Source organism: Eptatretus burgeri, chromosome 1 (genome assembly GCF_056783735.1).
Source record: "Eptatretus burgeri isolate ZD-2024b chromosome 1, Ebu_testis_v1, whole genome shotgun sequence".
In the NCBI taxonomy this organism is placed as follows: Eukaryota; Metazoa; Chordata; class Myxini; order Myxiniformes; family Myxinidae; genus Eptatretus; species Eptatretus burgeri.
The window spans coordinates 72,568,541-72,590,600 of NC_140961.1; the positions used below are offsets into that span (position 1 = coordinate 72,568,541).

General features: G+C 45.1%; 1 protein-coding gene and 1 long non-coding RNA gene across 6 annotated transcripts in view; one reads left to right on the forward strand and one right to left on the reverse strand.

Moving 5' to 3' along the window:
• Positions 1–22,060, reverse strand: part of LGI1 (leucine rich glioma inactivated 1) — a 175,022-nt gene that overhangs the window by 100,103 nt on the left and 52,859 nt on the right. For 4 of the 5 annotated variants that reach the window (XM_085888011.1, XM_085887987.1, XM_085888003.1 and 1 more), the window contains one exon: positions 7,126–7,197. The exons of the other annotated variant lie outside the window; for it this stretch is intronic. In XM_085888011.1, the coding sequence (XP_085744137.1) occupies positions 7,126–7,197 (72 nt within the window). The remainder of the gene's footprint in view (positions 1–7,125; positions 7,198–22,060) is intronic. 5 annotated transcript variants of the gene reach the window in all.
• LOC147034735 (uncharacterized) overlaps positions 1–22,060 on the forward strand; it is a 141,319-nt gene that overhangs the window by 89,654 nt on the left and 29,605 nt on the right. The window lies entirely within an intron of this gene.

Below are 22,060 nucleotides of genomic sequence, written 5' to 3' on the forward strand. Positions count from 1 at the left end.
TAGTAATATCGATGAACTGGCCTATACCAGTATGACCCCACCGATATATCGATATGGAAAAAAATCGATATTGACGGAGCCTACCGGATACCAATCGAATTAGTTAGATGGTGAGCTCTTATTGTCAAATATGGTATCAGATGTGAAAACTAACTGTTAATAAATCAGTAAGATCGGCGAAGGAGTCACGTGACCTCTCAAAATGTGCCAATCACTAATTATTAAAATACCGAAAACAGTACAAATACAACCCTTCATCAATTTAAAAATAATTTTACTGGTTATCTAACGACATAACTCTCAAGGGTGAAAAAGGAGTTTGTATAAACAAGGTCAGCACCTGAGCGAACGTCTCCAAACTATACAACTTGAGAAAAGCAACACAAGTGCCACCATCTCCAACCACCATGTATCAACGTATAAACCTCCACAACCACCTCACAATAAGGTGAGGTGTTTTGTTATAATAGAGTACAGTTCTATTGTTATGTCAACACTTGTTATATTGTTTATAGATATCATCCCAACTAATCTGCCATTTGATTTCAAGAGACTTCTGTTTGCAGTTAGACTTAGTGTTGCCATGTCAATCAACAAAGCACAAGTACAATCACTGAGGGGTTCTGCCTTACATCTGTCTTCATGTTTTTCACATGGTCAACTATATGTGGGCTGCTCTATAGTTGAAAAACCAACCAATTATGTGTTCAGGCTCTTGATGGAAAAAAACATTCAATATTATCTACGCAAAAACATTTCAATAATACGTTCAATTTTGTTGATATTTCTGTTCAATATTTTGCAGCTTTAGAAATAAAATGTTTGTCTCTAAATATTTGCTTAATTACGGTAATCCAATAAATTTATGTTCGATCCTGGGCACTACCTGGTACCTTTGTGGGAGGAGGAATGGATAGGATAGAGATGGGAGGAGGGGAATGGATGGGGTGGGGTCTGCTGGGAGGGTCGGGTCTGTTGGGAGGAGGCAGGGAGAATGGTGGGAGGAGTGAGAGGATAGGGTGAGTGGAGGGATCCGGCATTGCCAAACAACACTGGGCAACTTTGCTCGGACTATTACATAGTCGATGAACTGCCTTTTTGACAACTTTCCTTTCCAACCCTCCCACCTCCATCATACATGCTTTTTGTCTAAGTTTTCTTCATCACACTCAGGAATCAGACTTGTTGCTCAGACTTTCCTGGTTTGTCATGCCTGATTCCACCACCCTTTGCAAAAGTTAAATCTGTTTTGTTTCACTTCCCTCCAGTTCTTTGTTGGAGGCATTGAAGTGATTCATGTTGAGGTGAATATAATACAAATGGACAATGACAGAATAGAGTCTGAGTGGTTTACTTCATCTAATCATTGGTATACAGGAAGTGGGTGTATATATATATATATATATATATATATATATATATATATATATATATATATATATATATATATATTGTTACGTTTGAGGGGGGGTATGCATTCAAAGGGTAATTAGGATGTTTAATTAGGTATGCCATGCTATTCGAGTTTACCAGGATCTTGATGTAATAAGTAGCAATTCAGTGGTGATAAGTTGTCTAGTAAATGTCCATTTCTTCAAGGGGAAAATGATAATTGTCACGTAATTAGATAGGGACACGGGATAGGGTAAGTGTGTCTGCGTAAACCCCTTTTAGTATTCTCTGGAGGCTTGCCGTAACGTCACAGGACAGTGCTGCGGATGGCTCCGCCCCGTGATCACGATTGGCGGAAGGCGACGGCGGAGGGCCAATAAACGGCTCGATTGGAAGTGACGAGGACGGGAGCATAAAAAGGTTCTGTTCGGGGTCGAAAAGGAAGAGGAAGAAGATCGGTACAGAAAGACCGTTTTTTTGGGGTGGAGGTTGTTGCGCTGATTCGGCCCTGGTTTCTTCGTGTCTTGTAGCCTTGCTGAGCCTCGTGCCTCACCTTGGTTGGCTCTTGGGTTCTGCTGGCTCGGAGTACGGGGTCGAACGGCGGGCGGACCTGCCTCCCTCTCCTGCTCGCGGTTTGGTGCCGGAGCTGGTTCCCTGGCGGCTGTGAGCGGACTTGGGCCAAGACCAGGAGGTCGACAGCACCACGGTTTCTCCTGCCCCCCTGACGAGAGCAAGGCCAGCTCGTCCAACGCCAATCCAAGGACTGTTGCGTCCACACCACGGTCCAGCCTGACCACCAGGAATAGCTGCGTTGTGTGTGTGTGTGTGTGTGTGTGTGTGTGTGTGTGTGTGTGTGTGTGTGTGTGTGTGTGTGTGTGTGTGTGTGTGTGTGTGTGTGTGTGTGTGTGTGTGTGTGTGTGTGTGTGTGTACCTACCTGGTGCCTTAGAGGGTTTGAGATTCGTCTTTTCATTGGAATTGTCTGTGTTTTCCCCACGCCCGATCCCACACCATCCCGTCGAATCGCCCCGGATCCCTCTTCTTGCCGAGTCTTGTTATTTTTGGTTAGAGGAATAAACGTTATCAACTCAGTGAAAAGCGACTCGTGCCACCTTCCTCGTCCCGTTTGCGGTAGAGTGATTAGAACCGCCATCTTTGGGTTATAAATAAATAAACCGCCTCCATCGTTTCGGCTCATTCTACGTTGGCGGGACTGTTCAAGTCCCGTGGACGTCACATTGGTGTCAGGGTGTTGGATGTTCGAACCCCTCTAAATTATATTCGGTATCGGGAGAATATACCAGAACTAAAATCTCGCCACAAATCGGAATATAAAATTACTACAGAAAAGCGCGGGAAAATTTTGGCGGGATTTTTCAAATTAAATTTAATTGGCGGCAAACGGGGCTTCTGCACCATGGCGGATGTGCAGATGTTTGAGGAGGAAGGCCACGTGTCTGGCAGCGCGTCGGGGGAAGAAGGGAGAGACGGGGGTAGGGTTGGAACCTCCCCCATTCCGAGCGTGGACCGTGCTTCATTGCCCGTAACGGGGCCGGCAGCACCGGAAACCGGCGCGATGTCGATCTGGACAATGTTGGAACGTTTAATGAGTGCAATGACGGCACAGGGGGAAAAAATGGCAGATCAATTGGGGGTAATGGGGGAACAGTTGGGTGCACGGATTGCTTTAATGAGGGATGAATTGGGGGAAAAGATGGAGAAAATGAAAACTGAGATGCAGGAGTGTGTGGATGTTCAATTGGGGGAAATACAGAGTAAATTCGAGGATAGATTGGAGGAAACAAAGGTAGAAATTACATTGGAGGGGGAAAATATGCGGAAGAAATTGGTAGATAAAATTGATGCAACGAACATTCGGGTTGATAAAGTGTATGAAAGCCTGGAACGTCATCGTGCCTGTGTGGATGCTCGTATGTAGCTGCAAGTAGAAGAGTGGGGAGAGCTGAGGAAGCAAGGGATGAATTTGGCGGAGGAGGTAAAAGGATTGGAGGCTCGTTTGGACGAACAAGATAAAATTATGAGCCAAGATGAAGTCTTGGATAAAGGCCTGGTAGAGCCGTCTTTTGTAAGTAGAGTGTCCGGGTTGGTTGAGGAGCAGCGACAAACTCGCGACGGAGCCTTGGAGGAGGTTGTGCGGGCCCAGAAGATCCTGCGGGAAGAGGTGAATCGGTCCATTCAACGTTTGGAACAGGAGGCAAAATTGACCCATGAGACCCTCACCACAAAACATCTTTGGCCACAGTGGGCTCCGAAATTGGATACGCAGCTACAAGGGTGTTTTATCCCTGGGCTGGATTCGGACAAGGGAGAAAATGAGAAGCGGGCCACCGTAAAAGTGATCCCCCTGGTAAATTTTGACGGGTCAGGGAGCCTTGAAGCTTTTCTGACGCAATTTGAGTGTATTTCCCGACTAAACGGGTGGAATGAGCAGGAACGTACAGGGAATTTGGTGGCAACGTTGCGGGGACCAGCCGCAGATGTGTTAAACGTGATCGCGGAGGGGATGTTGACCAGCTCCCACATTTGCGAGGCGTTGAGCCGTCGGTTTGGGTTCGCAGCAAACTGTGATCTGGTACGGGCCCAGCTCCAGCACCACAGATTAAAGCCAGGTGAGACAGTGCAGGAGCTGGCACAGGACATTTACCAATCAGTTCGGATTGTGTATCGGGACCTAGCAGTAGAGGCGTGGGACAGACTGGCACTAGAGAAATTTTTAGCTGCTCTTCCTGACCCTGAGGTCCGAGCGCTAGTGGAGCTACAGGATCCACCCACCGTGCACCGAGCGGCCGAGTGCGCAGCTAGGCTGGCCTCGTGGAGTCGGCCGGGTCGGGTGCCCGAGAGGCCATCGGTGACAGTCCGACAGGCGGAGATTCAGGATCAAGGAGGGGGGCTGGGAGAAATTGGCATTACCCAAATGTTACAGAGGATGAATCCTCCTGCTGAACCGCCAGGTCTATCCGAGGTGCCCTTGCATAGGTCGAGTCCGGAAATCACTGCCGGGGGTCGGGGAGACTAGATTGGGCTGAGCATATACGGCCATGCTCGGCTGCTGAGATTGTGGCGAAGTGCCCTCCTTTGGTGAAAAAAGTGAATTGTGGAAAAATTGGCATGGGTTTGTAAGTGCTGCTGGGTTTTAGAGTGACAATCGGGACAGTGGGTAATTGGTAACAAAGCGGGCACAAGTGGCTGTCCAATGGCTGGTGCGTGGATCGGGTGAGAAGTGCTGTGTGAGTTGTTTTAAGTTAAGAAGTGAAATGTATGGTGCACACATTGATTTTTTTTATTGGACATGGTGTGGTAACAGGGAAGGTCATGGTCGGTGAAGTGTTAGAAATGCAGGTGTCACATGTAAGGCCGATGGGGTGGGGGAGTCATGTGGGTTTTGTGGGTGGGGATGATGTGCTTGTCCACAGGGATTGCTGAAGCTCACGGTGAGCGGGAATTGCGACCCCCTTCAAGGCGATTCACCACCTGGTGGCTTATGGTGACAGTGTCTGGAGGCAACTGGGAAAGGGTCTGGTTGGGCGACCAAGGCGGGTAGGACCTTGGCGACCCAGGAAGGCCAGAGGAGCCAGTGAGACCCCTTCCAGAGTGTTGTACGGGATTAGAGCTGACGGCTACCAGGGGGGAGGGAATCAAAGGGAGCGGGGCGGAGAAACGTCCGGGTTGGACTAAAGCTTACCTGTGGGCATGGTTGCACCTGAGATGCCCCCATCATCTTGTGGTAACTCACACGGCCACGACGGGATTCAGCCTGCATGATTAAAATGGGGACCATGACCTAGAAATGTGATGATGAGCATGGTGTGAGTGTTGTGAAGATGTGTGAGTCCCACTCGATCCAGCACAACTTGACATGTGCAGCAAGGGCATGATGTCCGCATAATTTTGGGGCAAGCAAATTTGAAAATTGGCTCCCCAGGTAACGCTGGGTCTATTAGCATCCACTGGGGGAGGCGGTCAAGTGTAAATATCCCATGAATCGTGTCGTTAAGGCTTAGAGTAGGAATGTAAAGTATAAGTGTTGTGTTTTTGTGGAACCTTTTGTTTCCCCTCCCCAGATCACTGGAAGGGTGTTGGGCAAGAGCGATGATCCAGAGGATGGAGTGCAACTTCGCTCAGTGCTCTCATGTGATAAAATAAAATAAAAAAATAAAAAAATGAATGATTGTTTCGGCGAGGATAAAGCTATAAGGGGGTAGTACATTAAGCAGGATAGGTAAGTTAGCTGCGACTCGCTGCCCATTGCCCCTCCTACTTTATTTTGTTAGGTTAAATAGGTGTGAGTCAGTAAGTGTTAAGGGTGGTACGGTAGCGCCTGTGATATACCTTGCAGGAGCTGCGGTACCAGAGGAGGGGGCAGTGTTACGTTTGAGGGGGGGTATGCATTCAAAGGGTAATTAGGATGTTTAATTAGGTATGCCATGCTGTTCGAGTTTTCCAGGATCTTGATGTAAAAAGTAGCAATTCAGTGGTGATAAGTTGTCTAGTAAATGTCCATTTCTTCAAGGGGGAAATGATAATTGTCACATAATTAGATAGGGACACGGGATAGGGTAAGTGTGTCTGTGTAAACCCCTTTTAGTATTCTCTGGAGGCTTGCCGTAACGTCACAGGACAGTGCTGCGGATGGCTCCGCCCCGTGATCACGATTGGCGGAAGGCGACGGCGGAGGTCCAATAAACGGCTCGATTGGAAGTGACGAGGACGGGAGCATAAAAAGGTTCTGTTCGGGGTCGAAAAGGAAGAGGAAGAAGATCGGTACAGAAAGACCGTTTTTTTGGGGTGGAGGTTGTTGCGCTGATTCGGCCCTGGTTTCTTCGTGTCTTGTAGCCTTGCTGAGCCTCGTGCCTCACCTTGGTTGGCTCTGGGGTTCTGCTGGCTCGGAGTACGGGGTCGAACGGTGGGCGGACCTGCCTCCCTCTCCTGTTCGCGGTTTGGCGCCGGAGCTGGTTCCCTGGCGGCTGTGAGCGGACTTGGGCCAAGACCAGGAGGTCGACAGCACCACGGTTTCTCCTGCCCCCCTGACGAGAGCAAGGCCAGCTCGTCCAATGCCAATCCAAGGACTGTTGCGTCCACACCACGGTCCAGCCTGACCACCAGGAATAGCTGCGTTTTGAGTGTGTGTGTGTGTGTGTGTGTGTGTGTGTGTGTGTGTGTGTGTGTGTGTGTGTGTGTGTGCGCGTGTGTGTGTGTGTGTGTGTGTGTGTGTGTGTGTGTGTGTGTGTGTGTGTGTGTGTGTGTGTACCTGGCGCCTTAGAGGGTTTGAGATTTGTCTTTTCATTGGAATTGTCTGTGTTTTCCCCATGCCCGATCCCACACCATCCCGTCGAATCGCCCCGGATCCCTCTTCTTGCCGAGTCTTGTTATTTTTGGTTAGAGGAATAAACGTTATCAACTCGGTGAAAAGCGACTCGTGCCACCTTCCTCGTCCCGTTTACGGTAGAGCGATTAGAACCGCCATCTTTGGGTTATAAATAAATAAACCGCCTCCATCGTTTCGGCTCATTCTACGTTGGCGGGACTGTTCAAGTATATATATATATACACGTGCATGTAATAAGCATAATTAAATAGTTCCTTAATATCACTACGGGTGTCACAACCAAGTGAAGATAATAGGCCCAATGGTGTAATGATTGAGCCCAAGGTGTATTGATTGAGCCCAAAAAATTAGAATGCTCTCGAGTCATTAACTTGATTGTAAAACTTACACTTCTGTGAGGGAATCCAGGTCATCAAAAATGTCCCTCGGTAAAGACTGCAGCTTGTTATTTGAAAGAGATCTGTGCATGCGAGGGAAAAGAAAAAAAAAAAGAGTAAAATTCTATAAAAATCACAATGTGAACGGTCTTTATGCTTTTTTTATTTGCTTATGTAGTGATTAGAGACTGATCAATAGGTTTGTGCAAGTGCGTCGGTAACATCACGGCACAATTAATCGACCATTTGGTAAGAAACATTAAGACTGCATCTCTTGGCTGTGCTGAAAGTGCTCAGACCATTAGGATATCCAAACAGATGAGCACAGGATTACTCTGTCTGCCAATAATATCACATTTGTGGTTATTAGGACAAACTAAAAAAAAGGTTTTTTTCATATCTGAATCTGGATTTGGATCTTCACTAAAACCGAATCAATTTGTCCTTTTCACACACCCAACCTGTCCACCAATTTTCATCCAAATCCGTCCACAACTTTTGAGATGTCCTGCTACGTGTCGGTTTAGCCCCATCTCCTCATGGTGAAGAATCACTTAAAACAAGGACAAATGTGTCCAAGAGCCACGTCCTAAAGTTTTTGTCGGCTAAAAAAATAAATAAATAAAAAATAAACAACAACAACAACAACAACAACTTCCGATATTTCGTCACGTGCCTTGATTAAGCCAATAGCGAGACCCGTCATCGTGTATTTACGAAATAAATAATGTATTTATGAAATTGCAATACATTAAATGGAATAATCTTTAAATAGTAACGAGAACTTTTCGAAACTTAAAAGCCAATGTCCGAATATATTTAAAAGTTCATGATAGACGCTCTCAAAAGGCACTCTCAATGTGAGGATCTGTATTTGTGTTTTGTATTTAAGGAGATCCGGATCCTTTATATAAAAGAGCTGAGTTCTAAATGTTTTGTCTTCACAAGAAAAATAAGATCAAGAAGAAGAAGAAGAACAATGCCGAGCTCCCATCGAGCCACGTCTCGTGTTGCGAGACGCGGCTAAAAATGATCGGATTAGGATCCGGATTCAGATCTTCACCAAATTTGAATTAATTCTTGTCACATACCAAAAGTGTCCACCAAGTTTCGTCCGGATCCATCCAAAACTTTTTGAGATATCGTGAGATGTATTGTTTTTGGCCCCTTCTCTCAATGATGAAGAATCACTTAAAAACAATTCTAGTAGCCGGATGCGGATTCGAATCTTCACCAAAATTTAACAAAAAGTTTGTCCTTATCACACACCTAACCTGTCCATCAAATTTCATCTGAATCCATCCACAACTTTTTGAGACATCCTGCACACAGACAAACAAGAAAAGATGTCGTGCAGAACACATTACTAGCAAAATCTTTTAAACAAATTTGATGTCAACAATAATTGGTAGTTGAATTGAATGACCAAATGTCCAACTCATCTTCAAATTTCAAGTCAATCAGATTAAAATTGACAATTTTAGAAACTTGGCCTCTGCTGACCTCAGAAATAATTGGCTGCTTGAATTCACTGACCTGAAATATAAATCCTCAAATTTCAAGTCATTCAGATGAAAATTGAGGACTTTAGAAATCTCAGCCAAGTTGTTGACCTTTGGCCTATGTTGACCTTTTGGTCCATGTTGATCTCAAAAATAATTGGTGGTTCAATTTGGTAAGCTGATATGAAAATCCTGTTGAAATTTATAATCAATCAGATGAAAATTGAGGATTTCAGAAATTTGACAAATTTGTTCACCTTTTGACCTCAAAAACAATCGGCTTCTTGCTTATGACAAACTCTACCATGTAGTAAAGTTTTGTTAAGGTTGGTTTAAAATTGTGACCTGTAGGTGATTGACAAACAAACAGACAGAAGTCGTGCCAAAAGGGAGGGTTTGACGCAGTAATGTGTCCCATTTATTAAAGTCGCAATATTCGCTCGCTTGCACTCACTCATATTATTCCTTTTTAAACTGTAAACACATTCCTTCGTCAAACACCTCCATTTTGACACGACTACCCTGCGGGGGTTGGGCTTCACCTTCCTTTCATATGATCATTTCTTTAACCAAATTGAGTAGTCAGAGATCTATAAATATTTGTTTGTGTTTTATTTTCAGGAATAACTTAATTCATTCATCAGTAAAATAAAAAAATGGTGGCGGTTGCCTGTTAAAACCATCAACTCCATTTTTTATTAATATTTATACTTTAAACCCATGGGGTAAAGTATTTTCTTCATCACCCATTATATATCTTTTCTCATCAAATGCTGTTAGAGCTTTCTTTCTAACAGTCTCTGAGAATATTTCATGTTTATAATTTCTAATAAGTTTATAATTTTCACATTTGAATTCATTTAACCCCCTAGTCAAGTATTTATAAACATATGCCTTTGATCTAACGCCCACAAATTCACTTAGTATCTTTTCACCTAATTCATCTCTATATTTGCCAATAACCTTTTTATTCTTATTCGAAAAGAACGGGTTATTAAGATCATAATTACTTGTATCATAAATATCTTCATCTTCTTTCATATCCTTATAAACATCATCTGTAGTTATCTCTAGTATGAAGCTATCGGTATCCATATTTCGCAATACAATATTCTCAACATATCTCCTCTTTAGATTAATTCTCATACAAGTTATCATACGTAAAATACTTTGAAAGATTGGAAACAGCTGTTCCCACATAAATCGGTTTATCCATCTTTATACTCTTTATTCACATGAATAGCACAAAAATGATCTGTAAATATTTATACTCTTTTAAAGATTTATTTATTTATCAACTTCTCCGCCTGCTCCCAAGTCGTAGCAAGTCATACATTATGTCTATTCCTTATATTTTCCATTGTTTTACCAAATACAGAATTATTCATCAACTTGTAAAAGTCCTTCTCAAAAGTATTATTAGCCTTTGTTCTCATCCTCCAATTATAATCAATATATTTACCTGACCAATGACTGACGAAACTTTAGTGCTCTATGTACCTTTTTGACTTTTAGTCCTGCTTCTATAAATTGCTTTATATTTCTTTGATGTAAAACATACTTCTCTTTATCAAACAATGTTGTGAGTAATTTAGCTATAGGAATGTATTTAGCGGTATCATAAATATCTTCATCTTCTTTCATATCCTTATAAACATCATCTGTACTTATCTCTAATATGAAGCTATCGGTATCCATATATAGCAACACAATATTCTCACCAAGAACAAATATATCAAGAAGAAATACGCCTCTTGACTTATCTCCTCATGAAGAGAAAGAATTTAAAGAAGCAAGGATTTCTCATATATGCTTGAGAGGCTTTGGTAAAACCTGAAATCCAATCAATCCTCATCCTCATCCAATCCAATCAGGAGGGGAGTGGTCGGGAAGATAAGCCCCTCCCTCGAACGATGAAGAAAAGGAGAGAAAATAATTGTGGCGGATCTGCTCTAGAATGGAGAGGAAGAATTCGCGCCTCGTCTGCTCGCAACTCGCTGGCGCCTGGTTTGTCTGCTCGCAAATCGCTGGTGCCTGGTTTGTCTGCTCGCAAATCACTGGCGCCTGGTTTGTCTGCTCGCAACTCGCTGGCGCCTGGTTCGTCTGCTTGCAACTCGCTGGCGCCTGGTTCGTCTGCTTGCAACTCGCTGGTGCCTGGTTCGTCTGCTCGCAACTCGCTGGTGCCTGGTTCGTTTGCTCGCATCTCGCTGGCGCCTGGTTCTTCTGACCACATCTCGACGCTGGTCTGGTTCGCACGTCTCAGCCAAACCACACGAGGCGGGAAGGGCCATGTCCTTCTGGGTATCTGTGTGTGTGTGTTTGTGTGTGTGTGTGTGTGTGTGTGTGTGTGTGTGTGTGTGTGTGTGTGTGTTTGTGTGTGTGTGTGTGTGTGTGTGTGTGTGTGTGTGTGTGTGTGTGTTTGTGTGGGCCCGTCTGTAAGTAGAAATCGTTAAAGGTCCCCTGACATGCAAAACTTTCTGGTTATTTATATATTAACTTAACATTCCTAGTGAAGAAATCACCCATGTTTTTGTTTTTTTAGTCAAAAATGAGATAATTAGAGCAATATTTCAATCATTTATTGTACTTTTCACAACTTGCTATGCCCTGCCCCTAAAAAAAGTTGACTTCAGCGAATCGCAGCGTTGACGTCACATTCAGAAACTCGCACAGAGTGGATTGATTCAAGATCTCTAGAGTCTAGACTCTAGACTAGTCCGATAAATCCGTCGTCCGTCCGACTAGGCCGATAAATCTGACGTGCTGTAGCTTTTATTTATTATTCTCTTTTTTTCATTGTTTTCTACTGGTGCTACATGACGACAGTAGGAATAAAAATGCATCAGAACGTCAGATTTATCGGACTACTCGAGACAATTGTGTCACAAGGTGTGTTCTGCACACAAGTTTTCATCGTATCCGGACAGCATGATTGCTTCGTTTTATGCGCGGAGAGATACGGCCGATGACATGCGCCGGCCTTGTTTGCGATTTATTTGCCGCGGAGAACCATGTCCGCTGCGCTGCGCTGCTTTGGTCACGTCACCTCACGAAAATATTTCTGATATTGAGCAGTATGTAAGTCAAATTTACATTATTGAATTACGAATAGGATTTAGTCCAACCAGTTGTTATTGCCAAGTCTTCCTTCGATGTCCTCCCGATCATAATGAACGCCGGGAATTTCATCGCCATTTTCCTCTGCTTGTCTTGCTTCGGGCTCGAGCTGCTAAGGCCGTATTTCATTTCCATCTGCCCTAACTTCACCTCCCGTGACTACCTTATCTGACAATTCTCCATGTGATTCAGACCAAAATCCTTCATTTCTCTCACACTCACTGTCGTAACCAGACAAATGAAAGTCCATGTGATCCATTATTCAAAACCAAATGTTTGATTTTTTTAAAGCAGAAATGAACGAAGTGATTGAGTCGACCAATCAAATGTTGAAACGCACAGAAAGCCAATAGAACCACGTAGACCACCAAGCCGAGTAATTAACATGCAGTCTTTGTCATCCTGTAGTTGACGTCATGTGGGTTACGCCCCTTTCAGGAGAATTTTTAGGGGCGTTCCCGAAGAAGTTTGTTTTTTTAATTTTACATTTTACAGAATGAGTATTGTGAAAAAACATTGTCAGATCTGAAATCACGATGAAAAACTCCTCTAGGACATATATAAACTAGAACGGGCACTCGGTAGAGCGCATACCTTCGCCGCCGCTACTTTTTCCGGGCACATTTGAAAAACGTCATTTAAAAACGTCCATGACGTCACAACCATCAGTCCGATGGACGTCAAATTTGGTGTTAGACATCATTGAGGGCAGTCCAACAAAATGGAATGATAAACACTGAAAAAAATCGAAAGTTTAAAAATGACGTCATCTTGTGACGTCATTTTGATGCACTTCCAATGACGTCACTACCAATCGCGGACTACCATCCTGAAAGCTCTTATTTCACGGAACATTTTAACGTTGGTTTCACGTCAATAGCTCTATTAGATCTGAAGTTATGCCTACAAGTATATTTTGACCTTGAGTGTGACCTTGACCTTGACCATAGAGTTAATTTGCAAAACCTGTTCATAAATAAGCAGATATTTTGGTACTGATCATAATGCCTGGATTTGGGACAATTTCCTTTACAAATTACATAGATATTTGAATATAAAATATCAGGACATTTTAGCCACAATTGAAAAACGTTATGTTCAAACGTCAATGACGTCATAACGGTCAGTCCGAACGACGTCAAATTTGGTGTGTGACGTCCTTAAGGTAAGTCCTACAAAATGGTATGATCAAAACTGATGAGGTCAAAAATTGAAATTTTGACGCACTTCTGATGACATCACGTCAAATCTGACACCACATACCCGAAAGATATTTCGTCATGGAACAATATGGCGTTGGTTGCATGTCGATAGCTGTCTTATGAAGGAAGTTATGCTCAAAAGTTTGTTGTTGACCTTTTCATGACCTTGACCTTGACCTTTGACCCGATCGCTCCCAAAGTCTAATCAAATCGTCCTCGGATAATAATGAATCATCCCACCAATTTTCATGCAATTCGGTTTACTACTTTCTGAGTTATGCGAATAACAAACAAACACACATATTCACAAATAAATAAATACACAGCGACCAAAACATAACCTTTCGCAGAATGCGAAGGTAATGAAATTTCTGTACTTTTGCATGTCAGGGGACCTTTAAGTGCTTGCTCTTTGCTGTACCTACTTGCATTTCTTGTAGTCGGTTTAACTCTGCTCTTTGTGTGTTCCCTCCCCCCTCCCCCCTCCATTATAAATAAATCCCCTGTTAAATGTATCAGCTCGTTTCTGTGTTTTCCTCATTGGTTTAACACGTTGCGTGTTAGGGAATTGGAGAAGGCCGTTGCTGCTGTAGAAGTACATTTGGACCAACGGGACCTCGGTAACAATCAGCTCGGGTTACGCACGGGTCGATCACGGAAACGACTCGTCCCGTTCGAGTTCCGTCGAGGGTGAGAATACTCGGTAGTTCGCCACGTGGGCCTTTAGGTATTTTGAGGTTTGGCAAATAACCCTGTACCACGTGGATGATTTATTGACGATTCACGGTCCTGTAAAGGACCCGTACCCTCGGAGTTTTCTGAAAGGTACGATCTAGATTGCGAGTGTTCGGTAGAGCCGACCCTACTGCTCCACCTAGCGGTTGTGCTCACAGCCGACGCCCAGCTTCGCAACAAATTGGTGTCAGTCGTGGAAATACGAACCCCTCCGCCTCCATTAACAAAATTGACAGGTTCGAATCCACAACAAATTGGTGTTCAGGAGCAGGGTTCGAACCCCTCCGTCTCACGAAATTAACAGGATTCGGACCAGGGGTGTAAGGAGCAAGGAGCAACCCCCCCCCCCCCCGGTGTCCCCCAAATTGCGAGCGTTTTGAAATTTTATTCCCAACATGCAACATGTCTAACCAAGACGGACTGAAACAGGTGTGTTTAGAGGTAGATGTAGTGGTAGACGAACCCATAGTCCAGGACACCACCCCCATGCTAGAAGTCGTGCCCTCGCAACCAAGCTCAGAGTCCGCAAGGGGCGCAGGGGCGGCGAATGACACCGCCCCCTCCATCAAATTTCCTCCCCGATCCCAGCCGTTTCCGCACACCATCATGGCGGATCGGCTGTGCCGAGTTCACTTGACATGGGCTAGTTGAGGGCAATGTTGGCAGGAATGGAAAGCTGAATGAGGGGTGATGTGAAAGAACAAAACGACAAAATGGAGGCAAATTAAAAGGAAATGGAAAACCAGAGAGTTGGTGTCAAAGCCACCCAATGCTCGCCTGTTTATACATTTATCGTTTTTCGTTTTTAAAAGACTAGTCTAATTATATTTTTTATAAAGCATTGCAGTGAAGTCTGATCCAAATAATTTTAAAGCAATATATGTATTTGTATATTGTAATCAGTAAAAAATAGTGTGGTAGATAAAAACATTAGAAAGGAAATAACTTGCACCAAAAACTTTAACATTTTCAAGCTGACGCTCACGCTCACGCTGGGGGTATCGCTATAGCTCTCTGTTCTTTGAACAGGTGAGCTAATAAAATGGAGGCAAATATGCAAACACTGAGGGGTGAAATGCAGAGCATGGGGTTGAACCTCCAGGCGGGGCAAGAGGCAATGAGGACAGGCATAAAAGGCATAATGGCAGCACCATGTGGCAGAGCGACCGAACCAACACTGAGTGTGCAATGTGTCAGGCCCGCGATGGAGATGGGTAAGGTCGGGATGAGAAACGCCACCACAATTGATGGGGAGACGTGTAGGGCGAGACACGAGAGGACGACGGAGAAATTAAAGGAGGTGACGGGGACGCTGAGAATACAAGAGACAAAGGAGGAAACAGCAGAAACGAAAATCCAGGAGTCAGAAATAATAGAAGAGACACGGGAGATAGAGCAGGTGACGGAGACGCAGTCATCAAAGGAGGGGAACGAATTGGATGAGGAAAAAGACGAGCACACACACATAGTTAGGAGGGGACAATGCGGTTGAGCATGAGGAATGTTTCGTGACCCGGTGCGAGCATCAGGATGGCCTCCTTAAGGAACAAAGGGAGACGGTATGCTCCCTTGAAGCAGATCGCAACGAGGTGGGTCCGGTCGAGCCGTGCGAGGTTGAGGGGATGTCTGATGTGAACGGGTACACGCGGAGCTTTGGGGATATGGAAACCCTGGGATTGCTTGTGGTAACACGATTCCCCAGTATGATTGTCCCGGAGTGCGTGGTAAAGAGTATGAATGGTACGAGCGTGTCGAAATGTGTGTCAAAAGGTGTGCATAATGCGAGTGTCATGGCATGCGTGAGTGCGTGCATGGAAATGGACGATGGACCAATCCAGACGGGAGACACGAGTAGCGAGCCTGGTGGGCCGCACGAAGTTGTTTGGGTGACCACGCCGGCTCCGCCGGACGCTGCGTGCGAGGTCCGTTCTGTGTTTTGCGAACGGCCCAAGCACGCACGTTTGCGCGATCAGAAGCCGGCGCCAGAATGTTCACGTGCACGGTACAAAACCGCCACGTGCACGGTTGAAAGGAAGGTTGTTTGAAATCGGCAAACAGGGGTCCACATGTGAGCGCGTGTGCTAAGCTCCACGTGCTGCATGCCGCGGCGTGTTCTGTTCACGGAATGCGCGGAGCGGGTTTCCGGGACGATGCACTCGTGCTGGCCTGCACGGGAAACCGCGCAATTTCAGTGCGCGAGTGACATCATCGGCGCGGACCTCGCGGCGCGGTTTACGGGCGAACAGTGTACGTTGGCTCACGTGGGGAATTCCTCGGAAGCGAGCGCTTGTTGGGATGTGCAGGACGACGTCATGGCTGCACATATCGCCCGATGGAACGGACGAACGGGAAAGCCGTAAACCGTCACCATGGCGGTGCAAAAAAACCCCCTCGCTCCAAGTACACTGCCCCGGGCAGGATGAGGCAGGCATCCTGTTTGGGCAAAGGAGAACTAGTTTGTGGGAAGGGTTTAGCTTAGTTAGACCGGCCTCTTGGGGGCATGAGCCATCCTCCATGGGGCCTGTGGACTAGTTAGTCGGAATTTAGTTCAGATTTAGAATTGGAAATGGATTTTGGGAGACATGGACAGACATGGAATGTGTAGTGGGGACGTCGCTTAGCTACGTAGATTAAATGGAACGTGCATTAGTTTAAGGGATGACGAGGGAGCACGAGTTAGTTAGGGGAATTTAATTTGGAGAATGGTAGTGTTGAGTTATTGAGAAATTAAAAATATGTGATGAACGAGTATGGGACAGCGGGCCCAAGTGTGTGAATGGAGTGAATGTGGAATGCATGGTGCGAATGAATGATTGGGGGGAGGAGTGAAACCCACCCAAGTGACCCTGGGATCAGTGTAATGTTCGTTCGTTGGTCAGTCAAATTTACCAAAAGGAGATCGTTTTGTTGTTGGTGTGGAAAGAAGGCTCGAAACCCATTTGGAGGGGTGCACGAGTACATGGACTGGCTGGAAGCATGGCTGTTGAAAGGTGAGTATCGAGTATATGGCACCCCGGGAACCGGACGAGTAGGCCAAGGGTCCAAGGGACCGGGATATTGGAGTGGGCATGGGAAACCCTCGGAAAGGGACCCGTAGCGCCAAAATGCCAAATGGGCATCGGAGGGGGGCAATGCCGGGAAGGGCAACCCCCGCATCCATAGGGAGCAGGTAGGCTCGGAGACAGCCTCAGGGCCCGGGGGTGCCGTAGTTAGAGTCCGGCAGGAGGGGAATCCCTGCCAAGTGAGCCACGCTGCCTAGCCATGAAATTGTGCAAGGGCACGAGTGAAAATTTGAGGGCGAGGCCCAAATTTGTAATGGACATCACACAGGCGACGGGAATCATGGTTTTTAGAACCGATAGTTTAAAGTGGCAGGCATTTTGAAAAGCCCTGGGGATAGTTTAAAGTGTAATAAATGCTAGGGTAGTTTGGAAACGATGTACCCCTTCGCACCATCCATCCCTTTGCTCTCTGTAGGCCACTGGACCCACCTTGGGAAAGATTGCTGAGATCTGCAGGAGGCTATTCTGAGGCTTCGTTGGGCCTCGAAACAGTACACTAGTCTCTCCCTATTCCCCTCCAAAATAGGAACGTAGGGGTTGGGAGTAGGCTAGCCGGACAAAGACAGAAAGGGGGGGGGGTAGGGAGACGAAACTATAAGAAAAAAATAAAATAAAAAGGGGCTAAATTTTGTTGTTTTGTTGCAAATTAAGGGAGTGGGTATGGACAGAGACAGACAAAGGCGATGGGTTGGGGGGAGACAGTAGGGTAGGTCCGAGCCGTTTTCGAAGCGGCCGGCACCACCGCACTTCCTCCAGAACCTCACTGAACGAGACCAGAGGCCGGCCAGCTTCACATGCCGGCCTGCTTGTGCTGCATCGCCTGGTCGGCATCTGCCTTGCCATGCCATTGTTGCCTGCCTTTGCCATAACCCATGCCTGCTGCCCTTGTTTTGCATTGCCCCTGTGTCCACCATCACCATGTGCACCAGGATCATCCAGTGTTTTGCAAGGACTGCCCTGCACGCAGCCGCACACGGGGACTGCATTGAGCAGCCCGTGCATCCATTTTTGTTTTTGCATCTGCCCATTTCCATTTCCATGAGCCAGAGACTGCATTGAGCAGCCTGGCCACCTCTTCTTGCATAAAGGCCACTTCAAATGGCCTGTGGGACAGCGCATGGTCTGCCGTGTTAGGGTGAGTTGCCTCCAGCAGCTGGGGGTATGAAAGAAATGAAAAGAAGGTTCACTGCAACGAACACTCAAGGGGGACCTTTTGAGCAGGCCCTGAGGACGACTGACCTTCAGCTGCTGTGCACACACCCACACAAAACTGTTGACTTTGCTGTGCCTTTTTCCCCACAGATCACAGGTCCTGGGCCATGGTTAGTGTAAATAGATAAGGCAAAATTGTAAATAAGTTTGACCCACCTGTTGTCTGTCGTAGCGCCGACAATTTTAGTTAAGTCGTCTGTGTGAGTCTGTTAGTTAGTTACGCAGTGCATTCGGTTATTTATTTTTGATAAGGTAAAATTGTAAATAAGTTTGACCCACCTGTTGTCTGTCATAGTGCCAGCAATTTTAGTTAAGTTGTCTGTGTTAGTCTGTTAGTTAGTTACGCAGCGCATTAGGTTATTTATTTTTGGGACATGTATGAAAAAATGTCGCACTCAGGGATCCGAAGGTAAAACGTACTAGGGGAGAACTTACACATGTTGGTCACACGAAAATTTGACGACTTGGGATGAGTCTGTAAAAACGAGAGGGGGTAGTTACGAATTTGGAAGCATTTTGCACACAGACATTCAGGTCCCCATAGCTCAGTTATTTTGAAAAATAAATGTGGATAAATAGCTCTCTTTCCCCTGTTTAATGGGTAATTCAATGTACATGTGCTGTGAGTTATCTTTTATAGATAGGATTTTTACACTTATAACAACGACAACAACGCCATCTTCACCGTCACACGACAACGCTTTGCTCGCGGCATCCTTCGCGCGCTCGCCAGCAAGCGCGCACATGGGCAGAGCCTAACATAGGTATGGCGTCCCTCCTTAGCCAAGCGGCAAGGAGCGGGCTTCTCACCTGCCCCGTTTCCGACTCGGCACGATCGCCATGAGGCACATGGCTAGAGGTGAGGACGTGGGCGGAACCTCCATCGCTTCGGCTCGAAGCTCTAGCCAATGAGCAGAGGGCGAGCACTACACGCGCGTCCTCGTCCAATCGGGAGGCTTCCACGAGTCGCGTGAGGACCCCTCGTCCAATCGGGAGGCGAGTGGTCGGGAAGAGAAGCCCCTCCCTCGAACGACGAAGAAAAGGAGAGAAAATAATTGCGGCGGATCTGCTCGAGAGCGAAGAGGAAGAATTCGCGCCTCGTCTGCTCGCAACTCGCTGGCGCCTGGTTTGTCTGCTCGCATCTCCCTGGCACCTGGTTCTTCTGTCCACATCTCGACGCTGGTCTGGTTCGCTCGTCTCAGCCAAACCGCACGAGGTGGGAAGGTCCATGTCCTTCTGTGTGTGTGTGTGTGTGTGTGTGTGTGTGTGTGTGTGTGTGTGTGTGTGTGTGTGTGTGTGTGTGTGTGTGTGTGTGTGTGTGTGTGTGTGTGTGTGTGTGTGTGTGTGTGTGTATTTGTGGGCCCGTCTGTAAGTAGAAATCGTTAAGTGCTTGCTCTTTGCTGTACATACTTGCATTTCTTGTAGTCAATTTAACTCTGCTATTTGTGTGTTCCCTTCCACCCCCCCCACCCCCACATTATAAATAAATCCCCTGTTAAATGTATCAGCTCGTTTCTGTGTTTTCCTCATTGGTTTAACATGTTGCCTGTTGGGGAATTAGAGAAGGCCGTTGCTACTGTAGAAGTACATTTGGACCGACTGGACCTCGGTAACAATCCGCTCGGGTTACGCACGGTTCGAGCACGGAAACGACTTGTCCCGTTCGAGTTCCGTCGAGGGTGTGAATACTCGGTAGTTCACCACCTGGGCCTCTAGGTATTTTGAAGTTTGGCAAATAGCCCTGTACCACGTGGTTGATTTATTGACGATTCACAGTCCTGTAAGGGACCCGTACCCTCGGAGTTTTCCGAAAGGTACGATCTAGATTCCCGGTGTTCGGTAGAGCCGACCCTACGGCTCCACCTAGCGGTCGTGCTCGCAGCTGACGTCCGGCTCCGCAACAATATCACCCAATATAGATTTGTACTCATGTTTTTTCCCCATTTAAAATTACCATAGGGTTGCAATTCAGACATTGCCCAACCATACAAGTTATTTGCATCAAATTACATGACGTAAGATGTGGGCTTATCGGGTGAGAAGTCTGGAAGATATTTATTTTATGCCTTAGCATATCTCTTTGAACAAACTTGTGAAATTCCTCCTCTTTTCACCCTCTCAATCAAGAGCATATCTACATCACTTAGAAGATCAAGGGGTTGTTTTTTTTTAATCATTTTTAACATGGCACTCCAGGCTCCTCCAAGAGATGTATAATAATGGACAGGATCAAGTCCTTAGGAATCTTTATTATAACAAACTTCTCAAAATGTCTCAAACACATCCGCTCGTAATAAAACATCAGTTATTAAATAAAGGTCATGATATTCACCAATATTCTTTATCTCAAACTCTTTCCAAACTTGTTTCATTCTTTCATATTCTTCACCCATAATATGACATCTTAAAAACGCTTTTTAGGAGGAAGTCTTGTTTCTTTAAATCTTTCAAAGGAATCCATATAATCATATGGGTGAATGCCCTTTTTAGGAAGAAGAGAAATGTCTTTATCCAAGTCAGCTTCAGTCCTAAATTGATGAGAAAGTTTAGAAAAAGATGTTTCAACCAAAGAACTTAGACTGCTTGCCATAAATTTATGAGTCAAGAAATCTAATATTTGTATTTACACCCATTTCAAAAGTATAAATCTGTTTTGTAAATGAGATGTAATTTTGATCTGTATGAGGAATTGCTGTTATCTTTCTAGGAATCTTACTTAGTTCTTTGACAAAGAGATGCATATCATAATGACAATTATTATATAGACATACAAGTATGAATGTCAGGATTCTATAATTAAGATTACAATTTTATGAGCTGCGCCTCTATATTTTCCTGTTATATGATGATGATCTCTAACCCTTTTTTCAGGTTTTACCAAAGCCTCTCAGCATATATGAGAAATCCTTGCTTCTTTAAATTCTTTCTCTTCATGAGGAGATAAGTCAAGAGGCTTATTTGTTCTTGACATAATTTTCATTAGCTTAATACAATCATCCTCAATCCTTTTAACAAATACATCAGCAACATCACATCCTCTATGCAACTCTAACTTATCATATTTACTTGCCACAGATGATTTAATGCAACAACAAAACCCACAAGGAAGATGCTTTTGATACTTTTTAATATTGTCAGTCTTTTTCAAGATGTTCTCAAAATCAGCATATATTACAAATGGATGTTTTATACATTTATTTGTGTCATTAAGTACAACTTTTTCTTTTGGTCTGGCATCTCAAAAACCGCTGCTTTATGATTCAAACAATACTTTAAATGTTTATCAAGTCTTTGTTGATATCTAAAGATATTTTGACATCTCTTACAAGGATATGATTTATGCTTTGATTTATAAACTTGACTACTTACCAATCTAGAAAAGTTTTTGATATGAGCATATTAAATGAGCATTTTTGATATGAGTGGTTTCTTTATTAGTGGAATAAAGGAGATCTACATGCCGGTCATTTGACCAATTAACATTGGATATAATGTTACTAACTCTTAGAATTTGGACTTTGTTTCTATCAGTTAAGCCATCAACATTTATTGACAGGTTATTCATATTCTCAAACTTTGTTATATCTTATAAGCTCATGGGTTCTCCTCGAGAGATGCTGAGATTCCCACTTTCAAATTTATTGTCATATTTCTTATACGTTGAAACTCTTTCACAGTCCCTTTCCTGTGGATGAAGATGTGCTAAGATACTCCAAAGAAAGCATTTATTATCAGTATTTTGAATATTAATTGTTGCCCTTTTATTCTTTATACTAGCTGAAACCCCGTCACAGACGGATTCCGTTCATTCAACCACCCTCACCAGCTCACACACACTCGAGGGACATGGACTGGACAGGGTGTGTTTTCCCCCGCCTACTCATCCCCCGCCCCGGCCCCATTCCCCCCCGTCCCTGCCCCATTCAATCTGCTTACCCCTGCCCAAAAATGTAATTACCCCAGCCCCGCCTCTTCACTCCCACCACCCGTAGTTTGATTCCCCACCCTACTTGCCCCTGGGCCCCACCCCCCTGTCCACCCCCTCACACTCAACCCAGCCCCCGCCCCATTTCCCCCTGTTTCCCGCTTTCAATTTGCTTACCTCCGCCCAAAAAT